Here is a 15,968-nt window from a genome sequence, read left to right on the forward strand (position 1 = left end):
TGCTTTCAATGACAATGACAGATCTATAACTCACATTTCTATGTGAATTTGGTCGGGTCGCCTAAAAAGTTACATATTGCAGCTTTAACTATATGTCGCAAGTAAAAGCCTTGAGTAGCGAGTTGATACAATTCCAAGTCTGGAAGGATAAAACCACCCTCAGACTTAGGAGGATGCAAAATGTTCCTTTTTATTCTATGAATTTTATTTGACCATATAAAGTCTGTTATGACCAAGTATACTATTTTAAAGAATGTCTTCAGTGGAGTACTTGGTATTACCAAAAATAAATACAAAAACTTTGGCAGCCATGCCATTCTAATGTGGTTTATAAAGTTAACAATAGGAGTGGAAGCTAGCTAATGATCTTATATTCTGTTACACTAACTATCTGTTGGCTTTTCGTCAGTGATCACCTATTCGCCTAATTACCATACAAACGTTAGCATTAGCATCAGATTAGCATCTGAAACAGTCAATCCCCAATCCTCAAGAAAGTTTAATCTGACCTATAAGAAAAAGAGCACAGACAAAGACCCATTATAATCCTGCCAGTGGGGTCTCCTGCATGTGAAAATGTCTTAATGAATATTTTAATCAGGTTAGTAGGAGAGTTCTTTGACAAGCATGCAAGAACATTTTTGGTTGGAACTACGAAACAAAAATTCTCCTTTCTCTTCAACACTGGCTTTAAAAGTTTCCTCAGAGTGTGAGTTTAAGTCTGTGATGCAACTTGTGTGGAGTGAAATGATAAGGGTGATAATGTAGCAACTGTTTGTCCATAGAGATGATACTAAAGCTATCCATGCTGGTCCAGGTTTATCTTTACGTCAAAGTCTCAAAACGTAACATGCTGAATCCTAATCATCACTAATGAAGTCACTGAGAGTGGAATAAAGTCATAGACTATCACAGAGGAGCCCAAACACTGTTAGAAAACTTCATAAAAAAGTTACAAAGCTTTAAACATGATGCAACGTTCGTAAAAATGTAAACATCGAGGCACACTGTATGCCTTGATGTTTGCTTCACTGTTTCAACCATTATGAACCTTGTGAGCAGGTTCTCTACTGTCTAATGAAAACAAAGAAAGACTGAAGGTCTCTCAACAATCTCCTCCTCTCTGGCTGGCATTTAGCTCTGACAAGGATGTAAAGATTTTAGGGACAGATTTGAGGAAGCTTTAATTTGTTCAACATCCCGTGTCGGTGATCATTCCATTACCTTCATAAATAGCATTGTAGAACCTGCTCCTCTACTGCCATGGACTCTCAGTTCACACCATCAAAACATCACAACATACCTACTTTATATCTGGCTACATCATACCATTACCACTAGATAACTTCTAGGCAGGTAGTCTACGAGTAGCCTGCTTTGCCGAGAAACAAGCGCAGAGTAATCACGAGGTTAAAATCCTCAAACATTTCCAGCATAACTACATATCTGTGTTTTGTTTCCCAGAAGAACACACCAACCACAGCTCACTTGACAAACCCAAATAAAATCTCATGGGCAAACAAAAAAAATAAAACAACAAAACGATCTACACACCAAAGTGATATCTGTGGGTACTTTCAGAGGGGGGCGGGGTGAGTGTGTAAGCTATGAGTGTGTGAGAGGGGCTGAGTGTTTAGGGGGGAGATATGGGGGTTGATTCCGATCAGAGGGGACTTAATACATAGCACTGTTTGGAAACACAAACAAAGTTGTCAGAGCCTCACTTTCAACCCTATTTTAAAGGATTGTAATGCTGTTCCTCTGCAACGCCTCTGTCTCTCTCTGTGTCTCTCTGTGTCTCACAGGCTCTGCCCCCTAGGAGCGGAGGGAGTGGTGAAAGTATAAAACCCATTGGGTTCCCTCCAGCCAGACTTTAGACCTACTGGAAACTATAGAGACACCTGAGTGTTGCCCCACTGGCTAAACTATCCCGTCACAATGTTGTCACGGTAAGTGAATACTAACACAAGGGTGGCTAGCTTTGGGTATTTATTTTTCACTTATGTGTGTACTTATAAAATTACTCAATCTATTTGGACATGTATCTGTATTCTTGGGGGAAGTTTTATTTGTCAGTCTACCTGTAGAATGAAACCTGAGAAGTTTACATCTGCTGGGGGTATTTCAATGATGGAGAGAGGGGAATAGTTGAATTAATTGTTTTTGTGTGTGTTTTTGTGTGATCGCAATATGTTGGCAATGTATATGTAGTTATTATTCTTATTTAAGATTTCCTTGTTCATTTCTAAACTCCAATTACAATAGCATCAAAACCCAATGATGATTGTGGTACTAGATAAAATGATGGGACTCTAGACAGTCTTTAAAAAGCTTTGAAAAAGTCAGAATTTGAGTAAGTTTTAGCCTAAGTCAAAATGTTTAATAAACAGCCTGTGTTTGACTTTTCATTATATTACAAAGATAAAGTACATAATCTAACAACTTTTCATTGATTCACTTTTAATTGATTTTAGTGGTCATTAATGATCCATAAGATATGTTGAACATAAGAACTTCCATAAGAGCTCCTGAGTGGCGCAGTGGTCTAAGGAACTGCATCGCAGCGCTAACTGTGCCACTAGAGATCCTGGTTCGAATCCAGGCTCTGTCGCAGCCGGCCGCGACCGGGAGACTCATGGGCGGCGCACAATTGTCCCAGCGTCGTCTAGGGTAGGGGAGGGAATGGCCGGCAGGGATGTAGCTCAGTTGATAGAGCATGGTGTTTGCAACGCCAGGGTTGTGGGTTTGATTCCCACGGGGTGCCAGTATAAAAAAAATATGTAATCACTAACTGTAAGTTGCTCTGGATAAGAGCGTCTGCTAAATGACTAAAATGTAAAATGTAAATGTAATAAGATACCTTCCCTTGCTGCAAGGTATATTCAAATGTATTATAATGCTATGAGCAGGGGAAACAAATGTCCTGCAACCTTCCATTCAAATAGTCGTTTTTTCATTATCCACTGCCACTAAAAACTATAAGATGGCTTCTAGGAGAACCCAGAATCTGTTTGACTAAATGATTGTTTAAAAAGTGAAGTGACCAGTTCTATCTCTGTGTTCTTATTCTAACAGAACGCTGACTGTTCCTTTGATCTTTGTTTTGGCTGGTCTTGCTATCTCAGCCCCCGTTACTGGTAAGAAAACATTCAAGTAAACCTTAAATTTAGAATTCTTCCATCAGTAACTACAGTTTAACAATAATTACAATTTTATAATTATGTGCACAAGATGTTGTCTAGACGATGGTTTTTATTTCAGGTTAATTTCAGGTTCAACGCTATGACAAAACATTGGGTTAGGCATATCATGCTTCACCTTTCCAGTTATCCAGTCTACGCTACTCTAAGCTACATTGGGTTAGGCATATCATGCTTCACCTTTCCAGTTATCCAGTCTACGCTACTCTAAGCTACATTGGGTTAGGCATATCATGCTTCACCTTTCCAGTTATCCAGTCTACGCTACTCTAAGCTACATTGGGTTAGGCATATCATGCTTCACCTTTCCAGTTATCCAGTCTACGCTACTCTAAGCTACATTGGGTTAGGCATATCATGCTTCACCTTTCCAGTTATCCAGTCTACGCTACTCTAAGATACATTGGGTTAGGCATATCATGCTTCACCTTTCCAGTTATCCAGTCTACGCTACTCTAAGCTACATTGGGTTAGGCATATCATGCTTCACCTTTCCAGTTATCCAGTCTACGCTACTCTAAGATACATTGGGTTAGGCATATCATGCTTCACCTTTCCAGTTATCCAGTCTACGCTACTCTAAGCTACATTGGGTTAGGCATATCATGCTTCACCTTTCCAGTTATCCAGTCTACGCTACTCTAAGCTACATTGGGTTAGGCATATCATGCTTCACCTTTCCAGTTATCCAGTCTACGCTACTCTAAGCTACATTGGGTTAGGCATATCATGCTTCACCTTTCCAGTTATCCAGTCTACGCTACTCTAAGCTACATTGGGTTAGGCATATCATGCTTCACCTTTCCAGTTATCCAGTCTACGCTACTCTAAGCTACATTGGGTTAGGCATATCATGCTTCACCTTTCCAGTTATCCAGTCTACGCTACTCTAAGCTACATTGGGTTAGGCATATCATGCTTCACCTTTCCAGTTATCCAGTCTACGCTACTCTAAGCTACATTGGGTTAGGCATATCATGCTTCACCTTTCCAGTTATCCAGTCTACGCTACTCTAAGCTACATTGGGTTAGGCATATCATGCTTCACCTTTCCAGTTATCCAGTCTACGCTACTCTAAGCTACATTGGGTTAGGCATATCATGCTTCACCTTTCCAGTTATCCAGTCTACGCTACTCTAAGCTACATTGGGTTAGGCATATCATGCTTCACCTTTCCAGTTATCCAGTCTACGCTACTCTAAGCTACATTGGGTTAGGCATATCATGCTTCACCTTTCCAGTTATCCAGTCTACGCTACTCTAAGCTACATTGGGTTAGGCATATCATGCTTCACCTTTCCAGTTATCCAGTCTACGCTACTCTAAGCTACATTGGGTTAGGCATATCATGCTTCACCTTTCCAGTTATCCAGTCTACGCTACTCTAAGCTACATTGGGTTAGGCATATCATGCTTCACCTTTCCAGTTATCCAGTCTACGCTACTCTAAGCTACATTGGGTTAGGCATATCATGCTTCACCTTTCCAGTTATCCAGTCTACGCTACTCTAAGCTACATTGGGTTAGGCATATCATGCTTCACCTTTCCAGTTATCCAGTCTACGCTACTCTAAGCTACATTGGGTTAGGCATATCATGCTTCACCTTTCCAGTTATCCAGTCTACGCTACTCTAAGCTACATTGGGTTAGGCATATCATGCTTCACCTTTCCAGTTATCCAGTCTACGCTACTCTAAGCTACATTGGGTTAGGCATATCATGCTTCACCTTTCCAGTTATCCAGTCTACGCTACTCTAAGCTACATTGGGTTAGGCATATCATGCTTCACCTTTCCAGTTATCCAGTCTACGCTACTCTAAGCTACATTGGGTTAGGCATATCATGCTTCACCTTTCCAGTTATCCAGTCTACGCTACTCTAAGCTACATTGGGTTAGGCATATCATGCTTCACCTTTCCAGTTATCCAGTCTACGCTACTCTAAGCTACATTGGGTTAGGCATATCATGCTTCACCTTTCCAGTTATCCAGTCTACGCTACTCTAAGCTACATTGGGTTAGGCATATCATGCTTCACCTTTCCAGTTATCCAGTCTACGCTACTCTAAGCTACATTGCAAACATTAAGTGAGCAAATATATCAAGCAAAATGACCATTACATAATGTTTAAGTGAGGAGGCATTTCCAATGTATACAGCGACCTCCATCCATCCCATTGAATCACAATGGGAGTCCTCTGCTTCTCCACAATGGCAGTGTAATCAGAACCCTGGTCTCTCTGTGGAGACACAAAAGAGGTCTGTTCTCCTTTGCTTGATGTGGGATAGAGAGAGGAGCAGTGTGGGCCTCATATATGGTCTATTCAAATGAAGCTAGATCCCCAAACCATTAATCATGCTCCCCTAATGCTTTCTAATGCATATTTATTTATTTTACAGATGGAATAGAGGCAGACAATGATGGTAATGTGTAATTTGTGTTTTATCATGATGTTCATAATTACCACAACAGTTAGAAAAGTACATGCTAATCAGCTTTGTTAGTTATAAGTGGTTTGTATTCAGTCTGAACTAGTGTTTATGCTGGTGTAATGACACCATTCCTTGTGCTGTGTGTTTGGATCGCTTCCGATATGTGCTTTGTCGTTTTATTTCATTTACATTTGAAAACACTGGACTGAAACCTCAACAGTGCTAGAAATCAAACCATTCGAGTGTTGCATAATTGGATACATTCGATACTGAGTTTTCTAGTTTGTTATTGGCTTAGCTGGGTGATCATTGGCAAGTGGTGCTATGATACTTTCTTGGTCTCAGGTGCCAAAGATGGCAGAGCCCCCACTGGCAGCCCGGAAGTTGCAGCAGCAGCTGGAGTCTCCGCAGGTTTGTACTGACGCCAATGTATCTCCTACCTAATACCTTCTTAACCACACAAGGTATGTACCATTTTATACCGACGGAAACTAATAAGAAATCCTCTGTTGTTCACAGGGACCACAGATGGGACTGACTCCAGTAAAGAGCTAGCAGGAGGTATGAGTGTCTGGGTTTAGGGATCTTTCCATCTTGAGTGAATGATGTAGAACCAACTCAACTAGACTCTCAAGGAAACCAACTCTGTAAATTAGAGAAGAAGAATGAGGATTTCGATTCCCTCTGAAAGTAAAACATTTCCCCTTACAGTACCAGCGAAGGACGTTCAACATGAGAGAAGGATCACTGAGCTGTTGATCATGACACTTATTTGTTTTTAGGTGCAGTGGATTCCTCAACTGATACAACAGACACCCCAGGTCAGTGTGTGTGTGTGTGTGTGTGTGTGTGTGTGTGTGTGTGTGTGTGTGTGTGTGTGTGTGTGTGTGTGTGTGTGTGTGTGTGTGTGTGTGTGTGTGTGTTTGTGTGTGTGTGTTGACTTCAAAAAGACAACCCATGTTGAGCAGCTCAGAGTATAATGTAAAGAAACACACACCTAATCATTCATTAGCCACAATTATCCAAATGATAGCAAATAGTTAGTGAGCAGACAAAATAGGCCTGCTATAAGACTATAATGAAAACACTTAACTATCCCCTATAGAGGATCTGCAATGGTGGATACTCAGATAAACATGTATAAATACAGAATAACAACAGCACCCCCCTGAAACATAGCTAAGCAAATGCTTTCTAGACCAGACAGTACATTTCTCAGTCTGACTATTTGCTGTGCGGCCATGCTGAAGGTTTGCAACATTGACAGAATAAACCAAAGGGGTCACAAATCCAAGCCAAAGGTATATCAAGGCTCGCCAAAAACCACTTCCCCAATTCCCCAAACCTCCTCATGCCATAACACATTGTTTACTTACTGTCTCTTCAAAGTCATTCTATAACATCCACTATAAACTACATCAGATGTCTTAGAGCAGGGTTCTTCAATTCTGGTCCTGGAGGGCCGAAACACCTCTGTTTTTCATCCTCTCCTTCTAATCAGGGGCTAATTCAGACCTGGGACACCAGGTGAGTGCAATTAACTACCAGGTAGAAATAAAAACAGAAGTGTTTCGGCCCTCCAGGACCTGAATTGAAGAACCCTGTCTTAGAGGAATACATTATCTGAAAGACAGTAAGCCCAATCAAAACCAGTTACCAAGGAAACATGTAATGGTAATATTAATCTTACCCAGACAGATTTTAGTACTGAAGAGTCCATGGCTTAAACAAGTTCAATAGCCAAAAATCTAATTACAACTCACCTGATGTTTGTTCTTCATTTATCAGATGCCAGTAGCAGTGATACATCCACAGACACAAACAGTGAGTCACCAATTCATTTGAATGGCAATGAAAAACACCCTATACTGGGGATTTCCTGATAATGACAGTAGTGGTGACGACACAACAGTTGTAGGCCTGATCACCGACAACGATGAGACAGCCTATAGGAAGGAGGTCAGAGACCTGGCCGTGTGGTGCCAGGATAACAACCTCTCCCTCAACATGATCAAGACAAAGGAGATTATTGTGGACTACAGGGGAAAAAAAGAGGACTGAGCATGCCCCCATTCTCATCGACGGGGCTGTAGTGGAACAGGTTGAGAGCTTCAAGTTCCTTGGTGTCCACATCACCAACAAACTATCATGGTCCAAACACACCAAGACAGTCGTAAAGAGGGCACGACAAAGCCTATTCCCCCTCAGGAGACTGAAAAGATTTGGAATGGGTCCTCAGATCCTCAAAAAGTTATACAGGCGGTGTCAGAGGAAGGCCCTAAAAAATATCAAAGACTCCAGCCACCCTAGTCATAGACTGTTCTCTCTGCTACTGCACGGCAAGCTGTACCGGAGCACCAAGTCTAGGTCCAAAAGGCTTCTTAACAGCTTCTACCCCCAAGCCATAAGACTCATGAACAGCTAATCATGGCTACCCAGACTATTTGCATTGCCCCCCCACCCCAACCCAACCCAACCCCATCTTTTATGCTGCTGCTACTCTGTTTATTATTAATGCATAGTCACTTTAACTCTACCCACATGTACATATTACCTCAATTACCTCGACCAACCGGTGCCCCCACACATTGACTCTGTACCGGTACCCACTGTATATAGCCTCCCTACTGTTATCTTATTTTACTGCTGCTCTTTAGTTATTTGCTATTTTGTATTTTTTACTTATCTATTTTTAACTTAAACATTTTTTTTCTTAAAAACTGCATTGTTGGTTAAGGCCTTGTAAGTAAACATTTCACTGTAATGTCTACACCTGTTGTATTCGGCGCATGTGGTAAATACAATTTGATTTGATTTGATACAGACAGAGATACCAGTGTGGAAACCACAGGCAATCCTGATGCCTCTGATGCCCCAGGTGAGGCCTAGGAGCAAAATACACAAAGGTCAAGGATAAGGGTTAAGGGCAAAGGTCGAAATCATACGATAAGAATGCAGGATGTACAGGTGCAGTCTTCTATTGTTTGTCACAGCACAGCATGCCACATTCGCCTGGGTCAAAATCTGTGACAGAAAGTCAGACACCCCAAAAAATCATTTCCATGGTGATGATGAGGATGCATGGCATTTGTTATTTCCCCAGGCAAGTGCGGCACGCTGTGCTGTGATGTCATGTGCAACATTTTTTTTTACAATAAATACTGCATCTGTCTGTCTACTTTCAAGTACGAAATTGACAAACCTGGGGGGAGACATACTGCAGCCTTACATCTATTGTCAAGCATAAATAAAATACATTGTTTTAGTGGCAGTTAACATCAGCAGTAAATAGATGGCCAAACTACTGTATGGTTATGTAGTCATGTTCAATAACAAGGTAAGAAATTATACAGTATTTTCATACCTTCCAATAACATTAATGTCATTATGTTAAGATGCAGCTGAAGCAGCAGGCAGCCAAGATACAACGGATGCAGCTGGTGAGTGAAGCGATATGTTTTGAGAGATGTTCTTGGGACCCAATGTCACAGTTGTCTCATTCTTTTGGACACAACAGTTACTTCAGTCAAAACAAAGATAACAAAGTGAAAGGCAAGTTCTTCTAGACTAGTTATCACACCTAGTAATACAATAAAGTACAAAATGGTAGTTTATATGATACATAGTAATATAATGATACAAAAGTACTGTTACATTACTAGCACCTTTAGTGGAGCGGAGTTGCCAACAACCGGATGCATCCGATCTTCAACCTAGCTTCCTTTTCCGCTGAAAAGCGGATGTGGGAAGTCCGCTCAGGCGTTTCTTTGGCGCCTGCTACGTTAGGTTACATTATTAGCTACACACAGTTCATTGAGTCCACATGGCTACGTTCATTGAGGGATGTGGGTTAGAGCTGATGATGACTGTCAGTATATGATCAAATATGATCTGTTTTTTCAGATGCCTCTGAGGCTGTGACAGAGACCGTAGACACTTCTGATATACCAGGTGAGGGCACACCTTGCAGTCTTCACAACCACTGAGCGTAAATCTTCAAGTCATTCATCACTGTGAATGATAATTTTTACTTGACAAACGTAGATCAATAGATAGACAGATCAACAATAAGTATTGGAATCGGGATACTGACCCAGTTGTTGCGTTCTTTAGTACAGGTCAAAAGTAGTGCACTGTATAGAGAATAGGGTGCCATTTGGGACGTAACCTAAAACAGTGACTAATTCTAGACCAGGGCCACATTAACACTCAACCATTACAAAATGCCCATAAATTGTTTGACTTTTGACTAATTTAGTCTGTCTTCACCACAGATACAGACGGTGGTGATGACAGGGGGAAGGTGTCAGCAGAGGTGTCATCAGAGGATTTGGGTAAGACCCTTTCTCTCTGACTTACTTGCACAATAACCAAACTCTAACTTCACAGATCATCAGAACATACTAACATTATCATTGTAACAAACATTATCATTGTAACAAACATTATCATTGTAATAAACATCATCAGTGTAACAAACATTGCTATAAACATCAACAGGCCAACTTATAATAGATCTATGTTGTTAATTAATAAATATAATAAATCTGTTGCTAATTAAATTATGATTTCAGACACAACAGATGTGGATAAGTCTCCAGGAAATGACTCCACAGAGTCTCCAGGAAGTGACTCCACAGGTAAAGTGTGTTTAAAGCAGACATTGTGACAGTCCTGACACACACAATACACTGATCCCCCATTCAAAGCATTGATAAGTAAACAATACATTCTCCTGTTGAATGAAAACATAATAAAACACACAACCAACTTTTTATTTCTTTTTAAGATGAAGCGCTGACAGACGTGCAAGCGGACTCTGCTGGTAAGTATAAAGAAGAACATCAATGTTTTTATTATAATGTTGTACTAGACAGGTTAATTGGCAATTCAAAGACATCAAATAATAGGTTACGGCAGTTTGATGACATAAATCATGTGTGATTGTAGATGTGACCAGTGATGACACGGATGAGGCCACAGAGACGGACAAAGATGGTGACAAGAGTGACGACAAGACTGATGCAGGTGTGTTTCATTGACATTTCTGAACTGGACATTCATTGTCTGGGAAACTGTCATTTTGAGCTGTTCTACCCTTCAGTTGGTCATAAAGCTGTCCTCTTGATGCAGGTGAGAAGGATGCTGCAGGTGAGTTTGCTCATTGAAGGTTGCGTGTTTCTCACCCACAAAGGGTCATGATAGGGTAGGTCTTACCACTGGCGTCCCCCAAGGCTCAGTACTAGGACCTCTCTTGTTCTCACTTGGTTCTACATATTCTACTTCATATACCCTAACCCAACCCTATTCATTACCAGGATGTCTAAACACTCTGTCACTTGTCTGCAGATGCTGCCACAGACAAAGACGACAGTGTTGAGGATAAGGACACTGAACTAGATGCTAAGGCCCCTGCAGAAGAGAAAGACAGTGCAGAAGAAACACAGACAGAGGAAACGGCGGACAGCGACAGCAAACAAGACGCCGCAGACTCAGACGCTGACACAGACGAAAAAGACGACAAGAACAACTCAGATGACAGCAAAGACAACAGCAAGGACACCACAGAAGAAGACGACAAGAACGACTCAGATGACAGCAAAGACAACAGCAAGGACACCACAGAAGAAGACGACAAGAACGACTCAGATGACAGCAAAGACACCAGCAAGGACACCAGAGAAGAAGATGACAAGAACGACTCAGATGACAGCAAAGACAACAGCAAGGACACCAGAGAAGAAGACGACAAGCCAGACAAAGATGATAAGAAAGACAGCGACAGCGCAGACAACAGCAACGATGACAGCGATGAGGTGATCCAGGTCCCCAAGGAGGAACCAGAGAAGCAGGAAATGAACCTGGAGGAGGGAGGAGTGATTGGCAGCCAGGAAGAGGCTGAAGTAGCAGACATGGAGGAGAGAAGTGATGTGGGGGACCAGAAGCCTGGCCCTGAAGACAGCATCGAGGTGGGAAGCCCTGTAGGGAGCCAAGATTTTGAGCCTCCACAAGATTCGGAGGAGGAGGCGGAGCTGGAGGCAAAGGAGGAGGAGGAGCTAGAGAAGGCGGAGGCGGAGGAGGAGAGGAAACTAAAAACATTAGAGTCTGACAGTGAGGAGGACAGTAAGGAGGACAGTAAGGATGAGAGTGCGGCTGAACCAGACTCCAACAGTAAGAAGGACATTGGGACCAGCGATGCCCCTGAACCACAAGAGGATGACAGTGAAGAGGACACTGAAGCCCAGCCAGAGGACACTGATGATAGCATGATGAAAGAGCCCAAAGGTGCGGTTACCACTACAAAAGAAAGAAATGTAGCTAATAATTAGGCCAGGTCACATGTGCAGGAAAAACAGCTAATAATGATGAAAAATACATATGTGATTCCATGTAAAAGATGGTGTAGTATTGTTAGTGACAATGGTATCATATTGTGGTAACTGAAACACTTCTTTCTGATACAGATTCTGACAGTGCTGAGTCTGACAAAGATGATATGGACAAAGATGATATGGACAAGGATGATATGGACAAAGATGATATGGACAAGGATGATATGGACAAAGATGATATGGACAAGGATGATATGGACAAGGATGATATGGACACAGATGCCTCTGGTAAGTCTCTCAATCTTGTGTCACTTGATCACCTTGCTTGTTTTTCAGATGATCCATGCAGTAGTGAATGAAAGAGACAGAAGTAATTTATGCCAAACGGTCCATCATTTCATACTGTTGCTTGATGTTATGCACATTTTCTTTTCATAGACTCAGAGGATGACCATTCTGAATCTGATGCAGAGCCAGACTCACACACAGGTTTACTTCCTCTGATCCTGAATCATATCACCTGGGCTTTCAAATGGCTTGCTCTTTAGCTGTTGTAACATTTAAATTCATTATTGTGGCTCAACATAATATATATGAATCTGTTCTTTAGATGAGGATGAGACCAACAAGGATTAACATACCAAAATAAAAATGCATGTGAAATAATTGGCCATACAAATGTATGCATTCCAAATAATGTATGTATTCCATACAAATGTATGTATTCCAAATAGATTTACAAATGTATGTCACGCATTAAAAGACATTACAAAATGCATAAAAAATACATTATTTGGCCATTTATTTTATTTCACATGTATCCTAAAATGCATTTTTTTTAAAAGAATGAAATAATTAGTTTTTCTCGTATGTATGATGCGCAAAATAATAATAATTGAAATAGTGAAAACAAGGCTGATTCATGTTTTTTTTTCTCAGATGACGATGAGATGGATGGGGCAGAAACAATGACTCCAGATTCAGAAGGTAAGTCCAAAACGGACTTACTTCTTGGGGTGGTTACCAATGAAAGGCCCAACCATTCTAAGGCTTCTTGCCAGGGGAAGAAACAGAGCATTTGTGTTCACTAGTCAACTCAGTCAATGAGCCACAAAGTAAACACATATTTTGTCCTTGTAACTTTTCTGATCAGATGTCTGTTTGTTTGAACAGAGATAATGAAGTCTGATGAGATGGACTTGGCTGTCGAGGCAACTGAAGGTAAGAGAGGAGACAGGACTGCCCTGTCTGATGCCTCCCACAGCTCACAACAATAGACACTATGCAGATACAAACATGCACGCGTGCACGCACGCGCGCACGCACGCACGCGCGCACGCACGCACGCACACACACACACACACACACACACACACACACACACACACACACACACACTACACACACACACACACACACACACACACACACACACACACACACACACACACACACACACACACAGGAATCCAGGGCACTTTGTTGTAGCTAGACCAGTTAATTAAACAACTCTAATGAACTCACCAGAGGTTTGGTGTGGAGGACTGGCTGTGTTTGTGCTAGATTGCTTTAAATGGCCCCTTTCTTCTCCTTCATAAGCCTATCACACACAAACACACACACACACACACATACACACACACACACACACACACACACACACACACACACACACACACACACACACACACACACACACACACACACACACAGAGATTGCAGGGATTTATCTGATTAATTTATCCAAAGCACATGATGAGGTAGAATGACACACAGATGACAGAAAGTTATTGGAATAAATGTGTTACTTTCTTTTCTCTCTCAGCTGTTACAGCTGACATGCTGGACCAACCAGACCAACAGGATGACACGACACAGGGTGCCTCGCAGGGTAATGTCAGCAGAACACTGCAACACACCAAGCCATGTCAGCATATTCATATCTAATTATATATGCAGTTTAGCGGATGCTTTTATCCGAAGTGACTTAGTCATACGTGCAGACATTTTATGTGCGTACATTTTACATTTCCATTCCAGACTTATTTGACCCGTCTGTCACTCTGACATACAGAGAGATGGAGGACATTTATTGTACAGTATGATCAGATGGTGTTGTATTAATTTCTATGTACTGTATATCTAATTTGATTTCCAGCCGCTGATGCTGTTGCCACCGCCCCAGCAGCCCAGTCTTAGCCCTGTGGGTTGAGACGACAGCACACTGTGGATGGAGTCAGACAGTTTGATAGGTACCTAAAGCCATATCCATTGATTTGTACTTACTAATGAGAGGAGAGGTATCCTGTACCTTGAAATTATATATAATCATTTCACTTCAATCCGTCTCCTTTCATTGCAGACCCATCATGGTGAATCCCACAGAAAACTGACAACAAGCAATATCAACAAAAACTTTAGTCAAATGTTGCTCTTAAGTTCCTTAACCCTCTTTTGCCCCTCAAAATGGTGAAGGTGTGTGCAGTGTCTACGAGGATAAAATTAAATTATTCTACTTTTTTGGTGTACATTACATTTTTACCCACTTTTTGACTGGACCATGAAGAATGTAGTTTTTTCAACTTTGTTTTTGTTAAAGACAGTTTATTTAGTTACACCACTGTCGTATCAACTTGCATATTGATAAGATGTCACTATGTTCTCTTACAATGCCCTTGAGATAACCAGAAGTCTGTTTTTTAAGATAACATTCAGTCATTGTTGGTTTTCTATGTTTCTGCAAGGTTTGTACTGTTTTCTCTTGCTTTCCTATTATGCATTGCTGTCTCAGTCCTTGACAGAAAGCTCAATTGGAACTTTGTCCTTCTAACCAATAACGGCTGCTACATTTGAAAAATAACTCCAACTGACTCTCAGCTCAACATTCGTTTTTTTTATTATGAAAAACACAAGGTCATTTATGCAAAATGAAGTGTACATACATTTTATGACGCGACAATGTCTTTAATAAGGTATACAAAACAAATCTAGAGAAAGTACTAGAAAAGTGTGATCTACATTGGTCGGATAAATTGTAAAATAACAATTGTATAGACATAATGAGAATGTCATTTTAATATGTATACAGGGGGGAAATCTAATAAAGACTGAGTTGTCGGCAAGTTTTTGGGGATAAAAAGTTGTATGTGTGTGTTTTTGTGAATCTGTTGATGAAACGAGAAGCAGGTAAGAAGCCTACTCATGGACTCGCCGGACTTTCACATCAAATCACATTTTATTTGTCACACGCTTCGTAAACAACAGGTGAAATGCTTCCTTTACACTAATATCAACTATAAATAATATGATAATATAACGAATGTACAAAATATAATATCATAATAATAATCAATGGAGTTACTAGAATGTGACACATGTCAAATTCAATAGCCATGTTTTGAAGTAGCACACCAAGTCCTACATCCAGGGTCTGTGATAACATAGCACACTAGTAACCAACACAGTAATAAAAGGGATCATGGCAATGACGATGATGACATGAAGAAGAAGTGTGAAGTGGCCTGGTAGCAATCACTGTATAGCAACAGGTAAGGCAGGGCCAGCGGTCACACATTTCTCCTAAACTCTATCATTCCATCAACTGTTTACAACAAAACATAGAAACGCATCATTTTCACATACAGTGCATTCGGAAAGTATTCAGACCCCTTGACTTTTTCCACATTTTGTTACGTTACAGCCTTATTCTAAAATGGGTTAAATATATTTTTTTCCTCATCAGTCTACACACAATACCCCATAATGACAAATCCAAAACTGTTTTTTAGAAATTCTTGCAAATTTAGTACAAATAAAAAACGGAAGAATCAAATTTACGTTAGTATTCAGACCCTTTACTCAGTACTTTGTTGAAGCACCTTTGGCAGCGATTACAGCCTTGAGTCTTCTTGGATATGAGGCTACAAGTTTGGCACACCTGTATTTGGGGAGTTTCTCCCATTCTTCTCTGCAGATCCTCTCAAGCTCTGTCATGTTGGATG

The 15,968-nt window shown here is 40.9% G+C and overlaps 1 protein-coding gene across 1 annotated transcript; it reads left to right on the forward strand.

Annotated features, from left to right (window-relative positions):
* The first annotated feature begins 1,814 nt into the window (after positions 1-1,814).
* Positions 1,815-15,101, forward strand: LOC311132015 (otolith matrix protein OMM-64-like). Its single transcript, XM_084165184.1, has 22 exons — positions 1,815-1,949; positions 3,076-3,137; positions 5,603-5,626; positions 5,981-6,046; positions 6,155-6,196; positions 6,418-6,456; positions 7,424-7,459; positions 8,460-8,513; positions 9,031-9,075; positions 9,539-9,586; positions 9,910-9,969; positions 10,210-10,275; positions 10,425-10,460; positions 10,586-10,663; positions 10,985-11,920; positions 12,100-12,255; positions 12,406-12,456; positions 12,907-12,954; positions 13,141-13,188; positions 13,793-13,858; positions 14,126-14,219; positions 14,330-15,101. The coding sequence occupies exons 1-21, from the start codon at positions 1,939-1,941 to the stop codon at positions 14,164-14,166; spliced, it is 2,013 nt and encodes a 670-aa protein (XP_084021310.1). The 5' UTR covers positions 1,815-1,938; the 3' UTR covers positions 14,167-14,219; positions 14,330-15,101.
* Positions 15,102-15,968: the final 867 nt, after the last annotated feature.

Source organism: Coregonus lavaretus (assembly GCF_964263955.1).
Source record: "Coregonus lavaretus genome assembly, chromosome: 7".
NCBI classification, from domain to species: Eukaryota; Metazoa; Chordata; class Actinopteri; order Salmoniformes; family Salmonidae; genus Coregonus; species Coregonus lavaretus.

Bases quoted from the DNA above. Each gene is read 5' to 3' on its own strand.
- LOC311132015 (XM_084165184.1), top strand. The intron at 9,587-9,909 runs GTGAGGGCACAC...TCTTCACCACAG, and splicing joins AGACACTTCTGATATACCAG to ATACAGACGGTGGTGATGAC. The intron at 10,664-10,984 runs GTGTGTTTCATT...ACTTGTCTGCAG, and splicing joins TGACGACAAGACTGATGCAG to ATGCTGCCACAGACAAAGAC.